At 38.5% G+C, this 21822-nt stretch overlaps 4 protein-coding genes across 4 annotated transcripts; all 4 read right to left on the bottom strand.

The window, feature by feature from the left end:
• Positions 1–1602: 1602 nt before the first annotated feature.
• On the bottom strand, positions 1603–4561 carry LOC131970035 (extracellular calcium-sensing receptor-like). Its single transcript, XM_059331290.1, has 5 exons — positions 4292–4561; positions 3306–4118; positions 2995–3222; positions 2730–2853; positions 1603–2565 (listed from the first exon to the last, which is right to left on the bottom strand). Exons 1-5 carry the CDS (start codon positions 4544–4546, stop codon positions 1643–1645), a joined length of 2343 nt encoding a protein of 780 aa, XP_059187273.1. The 5' UTR covers positions 4547–4561; the 3' UTR covers positions 1603–1642.
• Positions 4562–5277: 716 nt separating this feature from the next.
• Positions 5278–8846, bottom strand: LOC131970050 (extracellular calcium-sensing receptor-like). The gene is made up of 6 exons (XM_059331307.1): positions 8743–8846; positions 8260–8557; positions 7288–8082; positions 6912–7139; positions 6602–6725; positions 5278–6185 (listed from the first exon to the last, which is right to left on the bottom strand). The coding sequence occupies exons 1-6, from the start codon at positions 8829–8831 to the stop codon at positions 5278–5280; spliced, it is 2442 nt and encodes an 813-aa protein (XP_059187290.1). The 5' UTR covers positions 8832–8846.
• Positions 8847–12082: 3236 nt separating this feature from the next.
• Positions 12083–15395, bottom strand: LOC131970049 (extracellular calcium-sensing receptor-like). The gene is made up of 6 exons (XM_059331306.1): positions 15292–15395; positions 14800–15097; positions 13848–14642; positions 13476–13703; positions 13236–13359; positions 12083–12990 (listed from the first exon to the last, which is right to left on the bottom strand). The coding sequence occupies exons 1-6, from the start codon at positions 15378–15380 to the stop codon at positions 12083–12085; spliced, it is 2442 nt and encodes an 813-aa protein (XP_059187289.1). The 5' UTR covers positions 15381–15395.
• A 1858-nt stretch (positions 15396–17253) lies between these two features.
• LOC131970059 (extracellular calcium-sensing receptor-like) lies at positions 17254–20680 on the bottom strand. Its single transcript, XM_059331319.1, has 6 exons — positions 20577–20680; positions 20116–20413; positions 19193–19987; positions 18821–19048; positions 18549–18672; positions 17254–18167 (listed from the first exon to the last, which is right to left on the bottom strand). Exons 1-6 carry the CDS (start codon positions 20663–20665, stop codon positions 17254–17256), a joined length of 2448 nt encoding a protein of 815 aa, XP_059187302.1. The 5' UTR covers positions 20666–20680.
• Between the last annotated feature and the right edge of the window lie 1142 nt (positions 20681–21822).

Genomic DNA, 21822 nt, shown 5'->3' with positions numbered 1-21822 from the left:
GCAATGCAGGCCTGCATACTGAACCTGCACATAAAAAATACACAGGGCATACTGTATACTGTAATGCATTTGTTGGGGCAATAAAACTTCATATTGCTAAATCATACTATTGCATAATGTTTGAAGCTAAGTGCTTATGGACAGCTGCTGGATAGTGACACATGTTGATGGACATTTGACAGATAATTTAAGGCTTCCATGGCTCTATAACTAAAGAGTAAGTAGCCAAAAGTATGATTAATAGTGATGTATAAATGTGCTATAGTGCCACATGGTATAAAATAAAACATTTATTTTAATTGTATGGCAAACACTGGGCCAGTACAGCAGATCTGATCTTAGAGCTAAAATAACTAAATAAACAAGGAATGAGAAAAATATCAAAACAAACCCTTAATTGATTTCAAATGTAACAAGTCATGTTGTGACAAGGATGCTAATTAAACTAGACTGTGTTTTTTTCTGCTTGAAGCAATATGCCACCTGCTGTTCCTGTTGTTGTGTGAAAGGATGAAGCAATCTGCAATGTTTACTCTCTAGTGTGTTTTGGGGCCCTGCAGCAGCTCTCCCACTGGAGTTAAGCCACTGGGTAATTAAGTTAATGCTTACAACAGATGGGAACTTATTTATCTTTCACTGTTTTTCTTCTGTGTTGTTTTCATGTTTGTACATGTGCAACCTTTATTTCCGCTGTATTGCATCATTGTATATTTGAACTTGAGAGAACCAGCGTCAAGGGAAATGCCACTTTAATTGACTATGCCTTCACCCACCATTGCATCATTTGAACTTTCTTTGATTTACTTTAGATGTTTGTTCAGGAAACTTTATAAAACTTTAGACACCTTTCACTTGTCCTGATATTTTGATAAGTAATTGCATCCAAAATTGAAAAAGACCTACGTTCTGCAGTATTGAACCAGAAAAACTGAAAATATAAAAGTAGAAATATAATAATTGCACTATGGCTACCTAACCACTATCTGCAATATTTTGACAATTTTAGTTATTATGTCCTCAATATGAATGGTAGGAATGATTAAAGGGACTAATGACTCTTTCAATGTAGATACATTACATTTAATCTTATTACAAAGGGGAGAATTAGAAATGATTACAGAGAGAATAAAAACAATTCCCTGTTGTCGGTGCAGCTTGCAAAAGTAAACTATGGTTGTGATTAAAGTGTCTAGCATGTAGCTCACACATTGTGTGTTTAAGGCCTTTCACACCAAGTTCAATTTGTCCAGAAGAGACTGATAAATAGCAATAACCTCTTGGTGTGTTTATTATGTTTACATGCCACTGCCATGATGGTGTCTTTTTTCATATCTATAAGATATTAATTAAATGTTAATCCATAATTGTGAATGAACTCTGGCCAAAGAGATGCATGTGACCTCAATGCTGCCCTTTTAAAGAGTCTTCTCCTCCTTTAATATATATATATATAATTATATATATTGTTATTATTCATATTCTTCAAATAATGTCAGGAGATGCAATTACCTCTGATTAGTACTTATGAATAGAAAACAAATAGCAGCAAACGTGAATAGAATTCAAGATATTTTATTATGATCCAAAAATGAAGTACAGATTACACCTGGGTTGGAAAAGAGGAAAACTAAAATGTCAGTGGTTAAAAGCGTATGTCATTATTATTTGATGTCTTTCCCATAATGTGTCTCTTTGTGTTCTGTTCAGGCCTGAACAAAATTATGAAACATTTTGGCAGAAAAATACAGAAGAGAAGCCCATAACTGGAAGCCAGAATAGCAAATATCTCCACAGCTACAGTGAACTTCCCAGGAGAGCTGACATATGCAGGGATAAATGTGATCCAGACTGCACAGAATATCAGCATGCTGAAGGTGATGAATTTAGCTTCATTGAAATTATCTGGTAACTTTCTAGCCAAAAAAGCGAGTAAAAAACATAAGAGAGCAAGGAGTCCTATGTATCCTAACACAGCCCAGAACCCGACAGCTGAGCCAAGATGACACTCTAAGATGATTCTGTCCTTATAGAGCAACAAATTCTTAAAAGGAAAAGGAGGGTTTATTGTCAGCCAAAGTATGCAAATGATAACTTGTATGAGAGTGAAACCCAGAACACTGAGCCTCTGCTGTGTAGGCCCAAACCATTTCATCACATTACTTCCTGGAAGTGTGGCCCTGAAGGCCATCAACACCACTAAAGTTTTCCCCAGAACACAAGAGATACAGAGGACAAAGGTGATGCCGAACGCTGTGTGTCGCAGCATGCAGGACCACTCAGAGGGCCGGCCGATGAAGGTCAGAGAACACAGGAAACACAGAGTCAAGGAGAAGAGCAGCAGGAAGCTCAGCTCAGAGTTGTTGGCTCGTACTAGAGGTGTTTCTTTGTGGCAGTAGAACACTAGTGCCGTCATCACAGTTAGAAAAACACCCAGCAGAGAAAAAAGGACCAACAATGATCCCAGGATTTCAACATAAGACAAAAATTCTATTGCTTTGGGGATGCAGGCATCTCTCCGCTTGTTTGACCAGGACTCTGGTGGGCATTTCATACAGTGTATTGAATCTGGAAAAACAAAAAAGTGGAAATTATGTGAAATTATGGTTTCAGATCAACACTTACAGCAAGTAATTTTTGATTTTCCTTATTTTCCCCCTTTATGTCATTATGCGTAACATATTTTACTGCCTTTTTAACAGAAAATGAATACAGTTTCCTTGTGTATTTACCTGTTAAATTACTGATCTCGCCAGCTGGACACAGTATGCAATTATAACAGCAGACAGGCTTTCCTTTCTGGAGGACCTTACGAGATCCTGGGGGACAGCTCTCACTGCAGACTGACACAGGAACCTCCTACACACGTCAGCACAATTTGTATGCAATCCGTATATTATTTAATACACATGAGAAATATAAAACCACACAACCATGTTAATGTTTTAGAAATATTTTCAGTAAATTAGGAAATCCAAACCTCTTTGTCTGCTTTACCTTGGTTAATCCATTTCCCCAGACAACTGGGATGTCATTCATGACAAACTGATGACTCTCTGAAAGAGAAGCATCATAAATGCCAATTGTTGCTCCTTTCATAGCTCCTTGGTTTTCCATTTGTAAATTAACAAGTTCATATCTTGCCGGTGAGTCTCCATTACTGTCAAAGTAAACTCTTTCCCCTTCCTCAGTGGTGAAATTCACAGTGTTGAGATATTGCAGGACCTAGTAAATAAATGATAGAGAGATAAGATGAGATGACAGGCTTATGATGTTATCACTGTCAGATTTGTCTCATGTTTCATTACCTGCCATGGTTGAATGTGTTTGGTATCAGCACATCTCCCATTTGAAAAGGGCCCTTTACCCTCCTCGCATTTCATGAGGTTGTCGAGAGCATGAGCAACTGCATAAACTGACTTGTATACATTATTAGTGAATCTCAGCTCAGACACATCAGTGAACATTGATTCAACATTCTGCAAGCTCTCAGAGCCGCTGCATGGCTTTCTTTGGGTGTTTGCAGAGTCATTCAGAGCACAGTCAAACACGTCTTCCCAGAAATCTCTGACAAACTGACTGTCAGGAAACTGTGATGGGCTGAGCTGCCTCAGGTGCTCCTCCAGCCCCGGGATCTTAGCTTTGCTGACAGTGAAGCCCAGTGAGCCCACCAGGATGCTGTGTCCCTCGCTGTCAGTCAGAGAGTGATCTGTGATCCAGGCGTCACTGCCGACCCACTGCAGCCCTGTAACGTTCTGTTTGTACAGCTCTGTGGCAAGCAACTTAATTTCTCTGTGAGACATAAAAGCTATGACTACTTTTGAAGTGGCATGCTTAATGATCTCTACTATTCTCTGCAGCCTGTCAGGTGGATCTGATGATGAAAATGCTTCAGAATATTCAATGCATACTCCATATTCTTGTGCAGCTTGGATAAATGCAGATATGCCATTGAAGCCATATTGGTTATTCACAGCTACAGCTCCGATCCAGGTCCAACCAAAGTACTTAACCAGCTTTGCCAAGGCTCTGCTCTGGTAGTAGTCGCTGGGAATAGTTCTGAAAAAAGTGGGATACTCTTTTCTGTTGCTCAGACAGGCACAGGTGGCAAAATGGCTGATCTGCAGTGAGAGAAACAAACATTTTACTCACAGTGACAGAGCAAATATTTAATATTCTTGCATAAATATAACATTTTGTAGAAAATCATAATAAACTGTAGATATTTGCACATTAAACACAAAGTTAAACAACACTTCACACCAACTGCAATGACTTGTCTTCTTTCACTTACCACAGGTATATAAAACCTTCCAACAGCTTGTGCAAATGCAATAGTTGGTCTTGATCCTGAATGACCCAAAACAGCTTGCACTGTGTCACTTTTAGTACAGTTGTCGTCACTGACTTCTTCTTTTAGTCCGCTGGCCAGTGCCAGTGCAGCTCTCAGGATGTCCATAGTTCCACAGTTATCATATATCTTGTAGCCAAGTTTAATATTAGGGAGCAAATCAGGATTTCTGTTGATCTCATTTACAGCAAATATCATTGCTTGAGCAAATTTGAATTCTCTAAAATTGAAGCTGGGGTAATGAAAGAGAGAATTAAATATTTACTTGTGATGTTAAAGTCTCGAATAAAATACAAACTACACATAAATGTTTAAAATCAGGCACACCAACACATACTTCTTGCATTTTCGTTCTTCTGGAATTGTCTGAAATGTGTTAATTACATAGTCCTGCCCTGTGCGAAATGAAAAAATGCCTCCGATAACAAGGTCGCCATTTTGGGCTAGTTCAGGTGGTTGTGCTGAGCCTTGCAGTCTGCACACAGAGTCTCCCTTCCCAGTGAGAAGAATCAAGAGGAGCAGCCTCAACAATGGCATAGCTCTGCTCTGCTCTTCAGACCAGGCCAACCAGCTCTACAGCTCATGGCAGGGCTTTATACACCATCAACAACAAGGGGGAAGTTGTCATGGTTGAACCAAAGCCTCAGGAGACCAGAGGAAACCAAACAAGTTAAGCCAAAGATCATTTGGTTTGTGGAAATGTGGACTTTATTCTTTGATTAGAAATAGGCTTTTAACTTGTACTTCATATTGGTTTATATTAAATGCTGTCATCTTGATATACCATACAGTGATATACAGTGAAAATATATTGCAGTGCTAAAACGAAAAACTTTCGGAAATAAAGATACATGTCTTGACAGACTGGTTAAAATATTTGAAAAAGCACTTACAAGCCTTTATGATTATATTGATTGAGGTTTTCAAAATTATTTTAGTCCCCCCTTCCCCATCATGTTCTTTTTTGTATTCTTCTCTGGTTTCAGTAAGATAATATAACATTTAGGAATAAAAATACAAATGAGCAGTCCAAAACTGGAGGCCAGAATAGCAAATATCTCTACAGCAACACTGAACTTCCCAGGAGAGCTGACATACGCTGGGATAAATGTGATCCATACTGCACAGAATATCAGCATGCTGAAGGTGATGAATTTGGCTTCATTGAAATTATCCGGCAGTTTCCGGGCCAGAAAAGCAAGAATGAAACATAACATGGCCAGAAGTCCTATGTACCCAAGTACAGCCCAGAAGCCTACAGTTGAGCCCAGAGCGCACTCTAAGATGATTTTATCTTTAAAATCCTTGAAATTCTTATATGGAAAAGGAGGAGAGATTGTTAACCACAGGATACATATGATGACTTGTATAAGAGTGAAACCCAGAACACTGAATTTCTGCTGTGTAGGCCCAAACCATTTCATCACATTACTTCCTGGAAGTGTGGCCCTGAAGGCCATCAACACCACTATAGTTTTCCCCAGAACACAAGAGATACAGAGGACAAAGGTGATGCCGAACGCTGTGTGTCGCAGCATGCAGGACCACTCAGAGGGCCGGCCGATGAAGGTCAGAGAACACAGGAAACACAGAGTCAAGGAGAAGAGCAGCAGGAAGCTCAGCTCAGAGTTGTTGGCCCTGACAATAGGAGTTTTCCTGTATCTGAAGAAAATGAAGGCTACAACAGCAGTGATGCATGTTCCAAATAAAGACGCTGCAGTGAGCAGAGCTCCCATAATCTCTTCATATGACAGAAACTCTGCCTCTTTCTGTACACAGGCATTTCTTCTTTCATTTGACCAGAACTCAGGGTGGCATCTCACACATGTGATAGAATCTGGAAAATAATATGAAGTGAATATAAAATAATATGTAGTATGAATAATTTGATATGCAGGTGTTTTGTCCCTATCTTACATCTTTTCTATGCATACAAAAATGATGCTATGATGACCAGAAAATAAATGGATAGCCTTATACATGGTATCAACATGAAACATTTGTTTGTTAATACTACAAGATAGAGTATAAATCAGTATAATAATGATTATGTTTTATTAATTTAGTTTTATTTTGTCAGTTTTTTAAATTAATTAAAAATGTACCTTTTTTTCCCCAGTACCATAGAAACTATGCTCCGATACGACTAGGAGGAGTTGAGAACATACTGTAGGCTGCTTTGTATTTTGTGTGAGCTGACCCTTTTATGATCATTTTATTACTGAACTTTGTATGAATTAATTAATACTACACCTGTAATGTTGCTTATTTCTCCCTCTGCACATCTTAAACAGTCATAGCAGCAGACAGGCTTTCCTTTCTGGAGAACCTTGCGAGTTCCTGGTCGACATTCCTCACTGCACACTGACAAAGGCACCTGCATGGACAAAAAATACCATCAGAGAAATGTATGACAAGATGTCGACTTTACAAAACTCGATTATAAATTAGGTGGATTAAAACTAACACTATTGTGGTAAAATAGCTAACAATGTAAACATATATTACAATTAAAATTAACTGTAAATAATAGTTACTGTACAGTGACATCATAGTAGCTTACTTGTTCTGAGTTCTGTGCCCAAATTAAAGATATATTTTGCAGAATGAGTTGTTTGTCTGCAGGTAAAGATGCATCATGAAAACCAACTGTGACAAAGTCCACAATGCTATTTTCTCTTGGCTGCCAGTTTATAATTTCATATTTTGCTGCTGGGTCTCCATTCTCATTAAAGTAAACCTCATCTCCTTCCTTTGTTTGGAAGTGTGCCTTTTTAGTGTGCTGCAAAATCTAAGAAGAAATGCATCAATGTAGATCATTGTCTGACAAATATTTTGTACATGTACTGACTCAACAGCATTACAGACTGCATTAAAACATTTTCCTTGGTAGTGTAACATAATGTCAAAACTATTAAAATCTTTGTTGTTCAACTCACCATAAATGGATTCAGCTGCACTGTGTTATTACATGTTTTGTTACAGCTGAGGACACTATGAAGTGCGTGGGCCACAGCATAAACTCCTTTATAGACATTATAAAAGATAGGCATGAGCGACATATCAGTGAAGCTGTTTTGCACTCCTGTTACATCTTCATGTCCAGTACATTCTCTCTGATTCCCAGCTGATGACTTTGACTGCTTGAACTTACAGCTAAATAAAGTCTCCCAAAACTCTATAAACATCTCATTACTAGATGTATTGAGTGGCTTCACATCCAACATAAACTCTCTCAAACCACTAACATGTGCTTTGGGGATGGCCAGGCCTATGGCACCATCCAGAATGTGATGTTTATCCATGGCTGCAATGAGAGAATCAGAGATCCAACTCTCACTGCCTACCCACTGGAACCCAGTCAAGTTGTAGCGAGAAAACTCATGTATGAGCACATCCATATCCATGTGGGAGAGAAAAGCAACAATCACCTTAGCAGTGGAAGCCTTGATAATGTCAATGATCTTTTGTATTTTTTCTGGTGGATCTGTTCTAAAGAAAGGTACAGAGTACTCCAGACAGATGCCCAGCTGCTGGGCCACTTCTATGAATGTGGCCATGCCATTATTGCCATAATCATCATTTGTTCTAATGGCTCCAACCCAAGTCCAACCAAAGTGCTTGACCAACTGGGCAAGGGCTCTGCTCTGGTAGTAGTCACTGGGTATTGTTCTGAGGAAGGATGGGTACTTAGTTTTATCACTGAGACAAGCACAAGTAGCAAAGTGGCTGATCTGAAACAAAAAAAATACCACAAGCTTAAGATAAAAAAATTAAAAATCCTTTTACATATTACACTGGAATTGTTTTCACACACATTCTGCTATGACATCTGGAAGAATCACAGAACAATAGTCACAAATATAGTTTGTAATCGCAAATACAGCTCCTATTTTATTAGTCTTACCCACCAGTGGTATATGAAAGGGTCCGATGACAGTAGCTATAGCCATGCTGGGAGAAGATGAAGTCTCTCCCATGATGGCCTGCACTTGAGCAGGTCTGGTACATGGTGCCTCTGATGGTGCAGATGCCTCTTCATTACCATTAGCCAAGGCCAGTGTAACCCTCACACCTCTGGCAATTGAGCCACAAACATCATATATCTTATAGCCCAGAGAGATACCGGGAAGTAGTTCTGAACTGTTATTAATCTCCTCTATGGCAAAAAGCATAGCCTGGGTGTACTGGAAACCTCTGAAATTCAAACTTGATGCAGACAGGTATGAATAGTTGGAATTTGTCCATGAAACAGAAACAACTGTGATGTAAATTAAAACATAGGCTATTAATACAGACATTATAAAATATTCCTTCATTTAATACTCAGTATGACAAATGTTTGTCTCTCTCATCATCCATCTTAGACTATTGGATTTCTAATGTTAATTTACCTGGTGCATTGCAATGGCAGTGGTTTGTGCAGGTAGGTATCTTGTCTGTCTTTCCAGCTGCTGTGGAGAGAGAAAATTCCCCCCAACATAATGTCTCCATCCTTAGATATCTGGGGGTTCTCAGGATCCCCTCTCCTCCTGCACACCAGCTCCTCAGCCTGAGAGAAAGATGCCACCAGCAACAGTTGTAACAGCGCCCAACCATTCTCTGGCCACCTCTGTGTCGACGTCATACTGTCTAAGAGAGCTAAACCACTGGATGGCATCACTCATACCTTAATGTAGATAAAAAAAGTTGTGCTAGTATTTATACATTCTGAATAAGCATAAAAACAATAATAGAACAGTGATGTTTAGTCTCTGTGGAGCTACAGGGTGGGGCGACAGGAGGGAGGTGCTCAAGTTGAAAAATAATTGTGGGTTTAATTTAAATGTCCTGCCCGTAAAATTTTATCAGATTACAATATTCAGCTATACAAAAGTTTATACAAAATAAGTATTTCTGATTAACATTATTCTGCCGCATGTTTTGCTTAATATCTCCTACCACATTTTTAATTGTAGGAATTAATTTCCAAAACATTCCACATAACACAAAATATTTTCTATATTCAAATATATGGGGAATGTGACAAAAATGGACAGTTTTATTAACTGTGCATTTGAACACATTTTTAACACTATACACACAAAATTCACAAACTGTTGTCCTCAAGGTATCCTTCCGCTCATCACAGAAAAAGGAAAGTGGTGGGGAGCACGTTTTTTAACTGAGAAGCAAAAGTTTTTAATTAATTATGAATAAACAGTAAAGCCAAACATGACTTACCTTTTTTCATTACTCATTACATCTCACCAATAGCTCTCCATCATTTTTTTCTGTTACTGACTGGTACATTACTCTCAAGGTATCTGATTTGTACATTGTTCTCAAGCTGTTTTGGGGATCTCTGTCTCCACATACTAGTTGTGTTTTATCAGTTCTCCTCAACCATGACTCAGCATCTTTAGACTGCTAACTCAATTTCCATAATTATTTCTCTGTTTCTGATTGGTATATTATTCTTAAGCTTTTTGGGGGGACCTCTGTCTCCACATACTACTGTTGTGTTTTCTCACCAGTTCTCTGCAACTATGACTCAGCACTTTTAGACAGACTGTTATTTCCATATATTTTTTTCTTTGTTTCTGACTGGATCATATACATGGTACAAGCTGTTTTTGGGACCTCTATTTCTACATACTACTGTTGAGTTATATGAGTTCTTCTCAACATTGACATAGCATTTTAGACAACTGCCTACATTTACATCAGATTCTCTCCATTGGTGCATTGCTCTAAAGATGTTTTTGGACCCCCATTTCCGCATACTAATTTTGTGTTTTATCACCAGTTCTCCACAACCATGACTCAACACTTTTAGACAACTGCAAACATTTATATCAGTTTGCTGTTTTTGGGACCTCCATCTGTAGATACTACAATTGTGTTTTATCACTAGTTCTCCTTAATCATGATTCAGCTCTTTTCTTACAACTTCAACTTTATCTTACCCTTTCAAAACCATCATTGCAGTGCAGCGAAAGGTCTTCAATGAACTTAGAAATATTCCACATTTTGAATACATTAATGGTAATATCTAACTTTTCAATGACATTCATATTAATTCCATCCAATTCCAAATTTCCAACCACCGCAACTATAAATTCTTGTTTGTAACTTTTCAACTTCTTCTGACACATTTAAGCCATCATTGCAGTGTAGCATCAGTTCTTTAATGAACCTAAAAATCCAGCTTTCCCTCTGCAATTTCTTCAGAAATTCCAGTATCTTCACAATATCCTTAAGATTGAGGGGGAAAACCGACAGACGATTTATCAATTTATCTAATGCACTTTAATGGGCAGACAGGGGAAGATTCACCCTGATTACCACCATATTATTCGTAGCTTTAAGAGAGACATTCGAAACTAACAAGTGAAACTTGAAAATTTCCTCTGGGGAAATTCTCAAAGGGCCATGGGGGCTACTGCCGGTGTGTGTACACTATGATGAGATTATTCAGAGATTTCAAACAATTAATACTAGTAATGTTATGATACTATATTATATACAAGGAGCACACCTACAACAAGCATTCCTTTTCAAGTATTTATTTATACAGCAACCTATGCCCTTCAACCTCAAAATGTGTGTGTGTGTGTGTGTGTGATTGAAATCACATAACATTACCTGTGTGTGTGTGTGTGTGTGTGTGTGTGTGTGTGTGTGTGTGTGCGTGTGTTGGAAGCATGTGTATCTTGAGGAGTGTGCGTGCTTACGCGCATGTGTGTGTGTGTGTGTGTATCTGCAACTATAATCACATCAAAGATCAAAGGCAATCAGATCAAAGCAATCAACAGAATAAACTGACACCTGCCAATGTTCCGTAATAGAGGTGGACAGAGTGGAATATCTGGCCTCGAACAGAAAGCATTTTTGGCAAAACCATAATACCTATCATTGATCCGACTTCACTTTGAGTTCTTCCTGAACGTCTACATTTGTTTTTTTTTTTAAGAAAAATAAAAAAATAGCTTTGTTAGAGCGATCTAAAAAAACTGTTAAATCTCAGACAGCTCAGAAATCTTCCTGCGTTTTTAATATGGGAATCAATGAGGCTGTTGGTGCATGTTGGTGGCACATTTGTGTATCCTACGCCCAAACTATAACTCTGACAGCTTTACCAGAGGATTGTGAGGGAGAAGTCAAATTTTCCTACGTTTCTATGTATAAATTATTTCTGTAGAGTTGAATTTGCAGCCTGGAGCGAAATGATCATGGTCATTGAACAGGGATTGATAAAAAACTATATAACCTATCGAAACGTGGATTAATACACCGATATACAAGACTTGTGTCTACTGTTTAAAGTTTAAATGGAGTCTCTAGGTGAAATTATGCTTGAGAAGTAGACGTTTAAATATCTCCAATTATTGTTTTTTTTCGCTAATTTTTTGTTGGCCGTCCCATTCATTTCAATGCCTACAGCTATTGCTGAATGGGACCAGTGCTCGGTGTGATTGCCCCGAGGCCCTAATTATTTTGACAGAGATACAGAGATTAGCACAGAGACAAATGCATATTTTTAGAAATATAACAGGGTGATTTTAATTCACATCGCATCAACAGTACAACTTTGGGGACAATTAAATGGACCAAATCAGATACATATGAGATCCCAAAATGGAAATGGAGGGTAAAGGCCAGAGGAGGTACAAAATCCAAAAGTTGAGATGATTCAGCTTCATTCATAATATATTATTATTATTGCAACCATATTATTCAAAGTTTTCGCAATTATTTTGGTCCCCCCTTTCCCATTATATTCTTTTTTGTATTCTTTTCTGGTTTCAGTAAGATAATATAACATTTTGGAATAAAAATACAAATGAGCAGTCCAAAACTGGAGGCCAGAATAGCAAATATCTCCACAGCAACACTGAACTTCCCAGGAGAGCTGACATACGCTGGGATAAATGTGAGCCATACTGCACAGAATATCAGCATGCTGAAAGTGATGAATTTGGCCTCATTGAAATTATCCGGCAGTTTCCGGGCCAGAAAAGCAAGAATGAAACATAACATGGCCAGAAGTCCTATGTACCCAAGTACAGCCCAGAAGCCTACAGCTGAGCCCAGAGCGCACTCTAAGATGATTTTATCTTTGAAATCCTTAAAATTCTTATATGGAAAAGGAGGAGAGATTGTTAACCACAGGATACATATGATAACTTGTATAAGAGTGAAACCCAGAACACTGAATTTCTGCTGTGTAGGCCCAAACCATTTCATCACATTACTTCCTGGAAGTGTTGCCCTGAAGGCCATTAACACCACTATAGTTTTCCCCAGAACACAAGAGATACAGAGGACAAAGGTGATGCCGAACGCTGTGTGTCGCAGCATGCAGGACCACTCAGAGGGCCGGCCGATGAAGGTCAGAGAACACAGGAAACACAGAGTCAAGGAGAAGAGCAGCAGGAAGCTCAGCTCAGAGTTGTTGGCCCTGACAATAGGAGTTTTCCTGTATCTGAAGAAAATGAAGGCTACAACAGCAGTGATGCATGTTCCAAATAAAGACGCTGCAGTGAGCAGAGCTCCCATAATCTCTTCATATGACAGAAACTCTGCCTCTTTCTGTACACAGGAATCTCTTCTCTCATTTGACCAGAACTCAGGGTGGCATCTCACACAGGTGATAGAATCTGGAAAATATTATGAAAGCAGGTTTTGTTCATAATAATTGCCTGGTTTTGTTTCAAGCTTAAACCTTTTGATGCACACAAGTCAGACAGTACATAATTACCAGTGGATAACTCTGTATGACTGTTCAAATACATACATACATATATATATATATAATATATATATATATATATATATAGTCTAGGCCTTGAGTGACCCTTTCTTTACTTTTATGTTTTGGAATATTACCACCATGCTACCACACCTGTAATGTTGCTTATTTCTCCTTCTGCACATCTTAAGCAGTCATAGCAGCAGACAGGCTTTCCTTTCTGGAGAACCTTGCGAGTTCCTGGAGAACATTCTTCACTGCACACTGACAAAGGCACCTGCATGGACAAGGATGTTATCATATTTGATGCATGAAAACAAAACCGTTTGTGATGATACAATACATTGTACAACTGTAACAATTAACAATTGCAGTGATCACATGATGACTTACTTGTTCTGAGTTCTGTGCCCAAATTAAAGATATATTTTGCAGAATAAGTTGTTTGTCTGCAGGTAAAGATGCATCATGAAAACCAACTGTGACAAAGTCCACAATGCCATTTTCTGTTGGCTGCCAGTTTATAATTTCATATTTTGCTGCTGGGTCTCCATTCTCATTAAAGTAAACCTCATCTCCTTCCTTTGTTTGGAAGTGTGCCTTTTTAGTGTGCTGCAAAATCTAAGAAGATATGTATCAATGTAGATAATTACATAACAAATATTTTTGGAGGCATACGCTCATTAACAAAATAAAGAGACATGTTTTCTTATTGATGTGACTAAATGTATGAACTATAATTTAAGTTTTTGTTTTCAAACACACCGTAAATGGATCCAGCTGCATCTTCTTGTTGCATGTTTTGTTACAGCTGAGGACACTATGAAGTCCATGGGCCACAGCATAAACTCCTTTATACACATTATAAATGATAGGCATGAGCGACATATCAGTGAAGCTGTTTTGCACTCCTGTTATATCTTCATGTCCAGTACATTCTCTCTGATTCCCAGCTGATGACTTTGAGTGCTTGAACTTACAGCTAAATAAAGTCTCCCAAAACTCTGTAAACAATTCATTACTCGATGTGTTGAGTGGCTTCACATCCAACATGAACTCTCTCAAACCACTAACATGTGCTTTGGGGATGGCCAGGCCTATGGCACCATCCAGAATGTGATGTTTATCCATGGCTGCAATGTGAGAATCAGAGATCCAGCTCTCGCTTCCTACCCACTGGAACCCAGTCAAGTTGTGGCGAGACAACTCATGTATTAGCACTTCCATATCCATGTGGTTGAGAAAAGCGACAATCACCTTGGAGGAGGAAGCCTTGATAATGTCAATAATCTTTTGTATTTTTTCCGGTGGATCTGTTCTAAAGAAAGGTACAGAGTACTCCAGACAGATGCCAAGCTGCTCGGCCACTTCTGTAAATATGGCCATGCCATTATTGCCATAATCATCATTTGTTCTAATCGCTCCAACCCAAGTCCAACCAAAGTGCTTGACCAACTGGGCAAGGGCTCTGCTCTGGTAGTAGTCACTGGGTATTGTTCTGAGGAAGGATGGGTACTTAGTTTTATCACTGAGACAAGCACAAGTAGCAAAGTGGCTGATCTGCAATTAATAAAAGAAATGATAATCCTGATAAAGATACAAATTATGAAAACTTGTATATAGTGCAGCACAATTCATTCATTTCGCAAAAAACATTTGGAAGAATTACAGAATAATTATTGATTTTGGTATTTTTATATCCATCAATCTTACCCACCAGTGGGATATTAAAGGGTCCGATGACAGTAGCTATAGCCATCCAAGGAGAAGATGAGGTCTCCCCCACAATAGCCTGCACCTGGGCAGGTCTGGCACATGATGCCTCAGAGATTGCAGATACAACTTTAACTCCATTAGCCAAGGTCATTGAAACCCTCACACTTCTGGCAATAGAGTCACAGGTATCATAGATCTTATAGCCCAGAGAGATGCCAGGCAATAGGTCTGTACTGTTATTAATCTCTTCTATGGCAAAGAGCATAGCCTGGGTGTACTGGAAACCTCTGAAATTCAAACTTAATGCACAAACATAAGTATTTGAAATAAAAAAACAATTTTCCTTAAAAGTAACAGTTACATAATAAATTAAATCAATTGATGCAACATTGCACTTTACAGTAAATATTTGATTTTAAAACTCACTATATTCCAACCCACTTCCCTGTTAAATATTTCTAATCCAATTAGATTTCTCTAAATTACAATTTACCTGATACAATGCAGTGGCAGTGGTTTATGTGTGTAGGTATCCTTTCTATTATCCCAGCTGCTGTGGAAAGAGAAAATTCCCCCCAACATAATGTCTCCATCCTTAGATAGCTGAGGTTTCTCAGGATTCCCCCTCAGCCTGCAGACCAGCTCCTCAGCCTGAGAGAAAGAGGCTACGAGCAACAGTTGTAAGAGTGCACAACCATTCCCTGGCCACCTCTGTGTGGACGTCATAGTGTCTAAGAGAGCTAAACCACTGGTTGGCATCACTCATACCTTAGTGGTGGTATAGAATGTCGGACAGTGTTCGTACTGCCTTATATACTGTGGGGCTCACATATATTTTGATAGTCCTGTTTGGCCACCTGTATTTATGGAAGTTTTGGTGGATGAACTCATGCTTGTGGGTGGGGGAACGTAATACTCATAGAATCCAGTAGAGGGTCTCTGCTCAGGCTTATAGAACTAGGCTAAACTTCATTTTTGTCTCAACCAACTTTAAGCCGCTGATTGCTGCTTTGTCTCTCTGACATTTGTTGCTGGGGAGGTAGCCTACGATGGGTTTTTGGATTTGCTTTGATTAATATAATCTGTTGCGCCTGAAAGTGATAAAAGTCAATAAAAACAGTAAAGTTGTGTAGTATGACACCAAAATAGAGCAACAGAGTCAGGCTGGGGTGGTAAAAAAAGTCCAAACAATAGTGCAAAATACACAAAAATCACTGAAAATATATAGGCTGAACAATATACAACATATCCCAAGTCTAAGACCATTTTGTTAAATACTTCTTTAAAATCAGTCTTTGAAACATCAATATGAATTTCAGAATATCTTAGCATTAGGTATACCCCCCTTTTTGACAAAGCTTTGTGAATAGAGGGTGCCGATTTGTAAACAATTCTTTGGTCAGCATAAGCATGAATAGAGTTGTTACTAGCAATGAGCCCAGACCAAGAAGAGGAGTGGACCTAGTACCTAGCCTTGATGCACCCCTTTGGAACTTTATGGAAACTGGTTGATGACCACCCACAACTACTGCTTGAGTTCTGCCAGTGAGGTAACTGTGAGACCAGTTACATGCATCTGTCTCAAACCCAACTGACCTACATCTGTATAATTTGAATTGAGAACCATGGACGAGTTCTATTTTTTGTTCTGTTTTGCTTATAAGGGAGCATGCTTATTTACTAGGAGTGAATGACATTTGAAATTCAGAGTCAGGTTTAGCACAGGAATACATCATGATGAAAAAACTGAATCAAAAAAGATTAAAAGTTCCTTGTTACAATAATATGTGGTTCAGTTATTTTTTTTATTTCATTGTTTTGTCCAGTCTAGGGCCAACACACCACTGTCTATAATAGTTTGTTTTTTAGGATTATATGTATCAGAGTCAACAATTATTTTGACTGTACTGTCAAGCCAAGTTAGTGAAAACATGAGATAAATTTAATTTAGTGTTTTTTTTGTTTGTTTGTTTTTTAATCTCATCAGAGGTAGTAGTTAACCAGTCAAGGTAAAGGTCACATATGAGAAAAAAAACGTCATTGTTCTTATGAACAGACATTTGTCAATTTATCTCAGGCACGTTGATTAGCAGCAGAGGGGGTGATAAGCCCTGATTACCACTATATTATTAGTAGGTTTTAGAGAGATTTTCAACACTAGCAATTTAAATTATTTACAGACATAGAGAGCTTAACACAGAGACAACAGAACATATCTAAGAAATATAGCAGGGAGATTTTAATAAGAGACATCAACAGTACAATTTTAAGGACATCGAAAGGAACCAAATCAGATACATATAATATGACATCCCATGCATGAAATGGAGGGCGAAGGCCTGAGGAGGCACAAAATCCTGACAAACTGAGAGGCTTGGGCTTTGTTTATATCATATAATTAATATTGAATTATAATGGCACTGCGATGATTTTGCAACCATATTATTTAAAGTTTTCACAAAGATTTTGGTCCCCCCTTCCCCATCATGTTCTTTTTTGTGTTCTTTTCTGGTTTCAGTAAGATAATGTAACATTTTGGGATAAAAATGCAAATGAGCAGTCCAAAACTGGAGGCCAGAATAGCAAATATCTCCACAGCAACACTGAACTTCCCAGGAGAGCTGACATACGCTGGGATAAAAGTGATCCATACTGCACAGAATATCAGCATGCTGAAGGTGATGAATTTGGCTTCATTGAAATTATCCGGTAGTTTCCGGGCCAGAAAAGCAAGAATGAAACATAACATGGCCAAAAGTCCTATGTACCCAAGTACAGCCCAGAAGCCTACAGCTGAGCCCAGAGCGCACTCTAAGATGATTTTATCTTTGAAATCCTTAAAATTCTTATATGGAAAAGGAGGAGAGATTGTTAACCACAGGATACATATGATAACTTGTATAAGAGTGAAACCCAGAACACTGAATTTCTGCTGTGTAGGCCCAAACCATTTCATTGCATTACTACCCGGAAGTGTGGACCTGAAGGCCATCAACACCACTATAGTTTTCCCCAGAACACAAGAGATACAGAGGACAAAGGTGATGCCGAACGCTGTGTGTCGCAGCATGCAGGACCACTCAGAGGGCCGGCCGATGAAGGTCAGAGAACACAGGAAACACAGAGTCAAGGAGAAGAGCAGCAGGAAGCTCAGCTCAGAGTTGTTGGCCCTGACAATAGGAGTTTTCCTGTATCTGAAGAAAATGAAGGCTACAACAGCAGTGATGCATGTTCCAAATAAAGACGCTGCAGTGAGCAGAGCTCCCATAATCTCTTCATATGACAGAAACTCTGCCTCTTTCTGTACACAGGAATCTCTTCTCTCATTTGACCAGAACTCAGGGTGGCATCTCACACAGGTGATAGAATCTGAAAAAAATTCAAGTTGACATAATTTGTATTCACACAAGGCAAACACCACATACTGACCAAAATATAAATGGATATGTGTATGACTGTGCCATGCCATTGTAAATAAGATTTCATAGCTAACGGGGAATTAACCACTGTTCTTCGTTTGTTTTGTTTACATCTTAATAAAAGCATTATATTGAAATATTGATTATTTGATTATTTCAAATACAAATTTTCAATGCTGCTGAACTATTTGCAGGCGTAGATACCAGGAGGAGGTGAGAACAATTTTGGCCTTCTTAAGATTAGAGTGATTTGACCCTCAATATTTACTTTTAACTTTTTTGGAATTGACTTTTACTGAAAGAATATTTTAGAATATTAATATTACTACACCTGTCATGTTACTTATTTCTCCCTCTGCACATCTTAAACAGTCATAGCAGCAGACAGGCTTTCCTTTCTGGAGAACCTTGCGAGTTCCTGGTGGACATTCCTCACTGCACACTGACAAAGGCACCTGCATGGACAAAACAACAATGAGACACATGTATGGACATTCAGGATGTTATATATTTATTGAAACAAAACATTTTCTGATGATACATTACTGTGTACAATTGTAACAACTTGAAGAGATAATTAACAGTTATTACAGAGTAAATTACCTGTTGTGAGTTCTGTGCCCAAATTAAAGACTTGTTTTGCAGATTAAGTTGTTTGTCTGCAGGTAAAGATGCATCATGAAGACCAACTGTGACAAAGTCCACAATGTCATTTTCTCTTGGCTGCCAGTTTATAATTTCATACTTTGCTGGTGGGTCTCCATTCTCATTAAAGTAAACCTCATCTCCTTCCTTTGTTTGAAAGTAAGCCTTTTTTGTGTGCTGCAAAATCTGACAAGAAATAAATCAATGTAGATCAATATATGACAAACATGTTGGTGCCTATTGGCAACAGCATAATAAACTGTTTAAAACATGTTCCTTGTTAATTTGACTTGTATGAACAATAATTCAAGTATTTGTTGTTCAACTCACCTTAAATGGATCAAGCTGCATTGTGTTATTACATGTTTTGTTACAGCTGAGAACACTATGAAGTCCATGGGCCACAGCATAAACTCCTTTATACACATTATAAAAGATAGGCATGAGCGACATATCAGTGAAGCTGTTTTGCACTCCTGTTACATCTTCATGTCCAGTACATTCTCTCTGAATCCCAGCTGATGACTTTGACTGCTTGAACTTACAACTAAATAATGTCTCCCAAAACTCTGCAAACAATTCATTACTCGATGTATTGAGCGGTTTTACATCCAACATGAACTCTCTCAAACCACTAACATGTGCTTTGGGGATGGCCAGGCCTATGGCACCATCCAGAATGTGATGTTTATCCATGGCTGCAATTTGGGAATCAGAGATCCAGCCCTCACTGCCGACCCACTGGAACCCAGTCAAGTTGTGATGTGAAAACTTGTGAATTAGGACTTCCATATCCATGTGGTTGAGGAAAGCGACAATCACCTTGGAGGTTGAAGCCTTGATAATGTCAATAATCCTTTGTATTTTTTCTGGTGGATCTGTTCTAAAGAAAGGTACAGAGTACTCCAGACAGATGCCCAGCTGTTGGGCCACTTCTGTGAATGTGGCCATGCCATTATTGCCATAATCATCATTTGTTCTAATGGCTCCAACCCAAGTCCAACCAAAGTGCTTGACCAACTGGGCAAGGGCTCTGCTCTGGTAGTAGTCACTGGGTATTGTTCTGAGGAAGGATGGGTACTTAGTTTTATCACTGAGACAAGCACAAGTAGCAAAGTGGCTGATCTGGAATCAATAAAAGAAATGATACTATATGAAACATTGTACACAGTGCAGTACAAGTCAGTCTTTTTGCAAAGACCAGCTGGAAGAATTACAGAAAAATTATTATTTACTTAAGTCATCTTACCCACCGATGGGATATTAAAGGGTCCAATGACAGTAGCCATAGCCATCCAAGGGGATGAAGAGGTCTCCCCCACAATCGCCTGCACTTGGGCAGGTCTGGTACATGGTGCCTCAGAGAATGTAGATACAACTTCATTGCCATTAGCCAAAGCCAGTGTAACCCTCACACCTCTGGCAATGGAACCACAAACATCATAGATCTTATAGCCCAAAGAGATGCCGGGGAGTAGATCTGAACTGTTATTAATCTCCTCTATGGCAAAGAGCATAGCCTGGAGATACTGGAAACCTCTGAAATTCAAACTTGATGCACACAAATATAATAAAGACAGTTGCATAGGAAATGATAGCATTTGATGGAAGTATTTCTCATCTTAACACTCAGTTTGATAACTTTTTTTGTATCTGTAAACACTTCCTGTTCAATAGTTTGAATCCAATCTAATTTATCTAATGTATAATTTACCTGATGCATTGCAGTGGCAGTGGTTTGTGTGTGTAGGTGTCTTTTCTGTAATCCCAGCTGCTGTGGAAAGAGAAAATTCCTCCCAACATAATGTCTCCATCCTTTGATAACTGGGGGTTCTCAGGATTCCCTCTCAGCCTGCACACCAGCTCCTCAGCCTGAGAGAAAGATGCCACGAGCAACAAATGTAAGAGTGCCCAACTATTCCCTGGCCACCTTAGTGTGGACGTCATAGTGTCTGAGCGCTAAATCACTGTTGGCATCATCACACATTAATGTAGATCAAAAGCTTGCACTTGTATTTATTCAGTTTAAAGCAGCATTAAAAATAATAAGAAAACAGTGACATTTGATCTCAGAGGACCTACAAGGTGGGGCCAAAGGAGGATGGTGCTCCATCAAAAAAAATCTTAGGCCTTAGTGGATATTATATATCCTAACTGTATATGTCATCAGATAAGAATATTTTGTTGCGCTGTACAAAAGGTTTCCCTTTTAATCTTAACATTCAGCAGGTGCAATTTACATTTGAATTTATAATCAAAATTTTATTTTATTTCTTAAAATATTTTGGATGAAGGCAATGTAAAGAAGTGAAATTTAGACTGAATGGCCTCACTTAAGTGCTATATAACATTACAGCGGAAAAAAAAAAAATAGTCCAAAAACGTATTAACATTGATTTTTCTTCTTTGTGTCACTAGGGGGCGGTGAATTCAGCTTTAGTATTATTACCTTATCAAGTTGATATGGCTAGTCTGTGTTACACATCAAGCAGATGGCACAAATTTAGGCCTCGCATTCTTTTTGAATTTTGTTTGTGACTACCTAATGAACCATAGTCCAATATTTAGGGAGAGTTGAGTCAGGTGAGACAATTTTTATGTTGCTTTCTCTTTTAATGAATAAATATGGAATACACATGCCGTCCATTTAATGTTGTAAATGTATGAGTGATATACCAGCCTTTTCTATGAAAAGAATTCCACATTCCTTCAACCATCACTAAACAGTGTGGGAGACCCCACTCCAACCTAATATTTCAAAAATCAACAGACACACATAATCTCAATTCAATTCAATTCAATTCAAACAACTTTATTTATCCCAAATAGGGCAATTCAGTTTGCAGTCTCTAGTCAGACAGCGCACGAGACAAAGCAAAAACAAAACAAACAAACAAAACAAAAGCAGGACAGCACATAAACCAAACAATTCCCTCTGTCAGTGGCAACAAATCAGTGTG

This window comes from Centropristis striata, chromosome 4, assembly GCF_030273125.1.
Source record: "Centropristis striata isolate RG_2023a ecotype Rhode Island chromosome 4, C.striata_1.0, whole genome shotgun sequence".
Classification (NCBI taxonomy): domain Eukaryota; kingdom Metazoa; phylum Chordata; class Actinopteri; order Perciformes; family Serranidae; genus Centropristis; species Centropristis striata.
This window is presented reverse-complemented; position numbering and strand designations above follow the sequence as displayed.

Coding starts and splice junctions, on each gene's coding strand:
- LOC131970049 (XM_059331306.1), bottom strand. CDS start 15,380: ATGTTGGGGGGAATTTTCTCTTTCCACAGCAGCTGGGATAATAGAAAG. Junction 14,643..14,799: donor GACCCTTTAATATCCCACTG/GTGGGTAAGATT, acceptor TATTAATTGCAG/ATCAGCCACTTTGCTACTTG. Junction 12,991..13,235: donor AGAAATAAGCAACATTACAG/GTGTGGTAGCAT, acceptor AATATTTTCCAG/ATTCTATCACCTGTGTGAGA.
- LOC131970059 (XM_059331319.1), bottom strand. CDS start 20,665: ATGTTGGGAGGAATTTTCTCTTTCCACAGCAGCTGGGATTACAGAAAA. Junction 19,988..20,115: donor GACCCTTTAATATCCCATCG/GTGGGTAAGATG, acceptor TATTGATTCCAG/ATCAGCCACTTTGCTACTTG. Junction 18,673..18,820: donor GGGCACAGAACTCACAACAG/GTAATTTACTCT, acceptor TTGTCCATGCAG/GTGCCTTTGTCAGTGTGCAG.
- LOC131970035 (XM_059331290.1), bottom strand. CDS start 4,546: ATGATATTTGCTGTAAATGAGATCAACAGAAATCCTGATTTGCTCCCT. Junction 3,223..3,305: donor AACACATTCAACCATGGCAG/GTAATGAAACAT, acceptor TTTATTTACTAG/GTCCTGCAATATCTCAACAC. Junction 2,566..2,729: donor CGAGATCAGTAATTTAACAG/GTAAATACACAA, acceptor TTGTTTTTCCAG/ATTCAATACACTGTATGAAA.
- LOC131970050 (XM_059331307.1), bottom strand. CDS start 8,831: ATGTTGGGGGGAATTTTCTCTCTCCACAGCAGCTGGAAAGACAGACAA. Junction 8,083..8,259: donor GACCCTTTCATATACCACTG/GTGGGTAAGACT, acceptor TTTTTGTTTCAG/ATCAGCCACTTTGCTACTTG. Junction 7,140..7,287: donor TGCAGCTGAATCCATTTATG/GTGAGTTGAACA, acceptor ATTTCTTCTTAG/ATTTTGCAGCACACTAAAAA.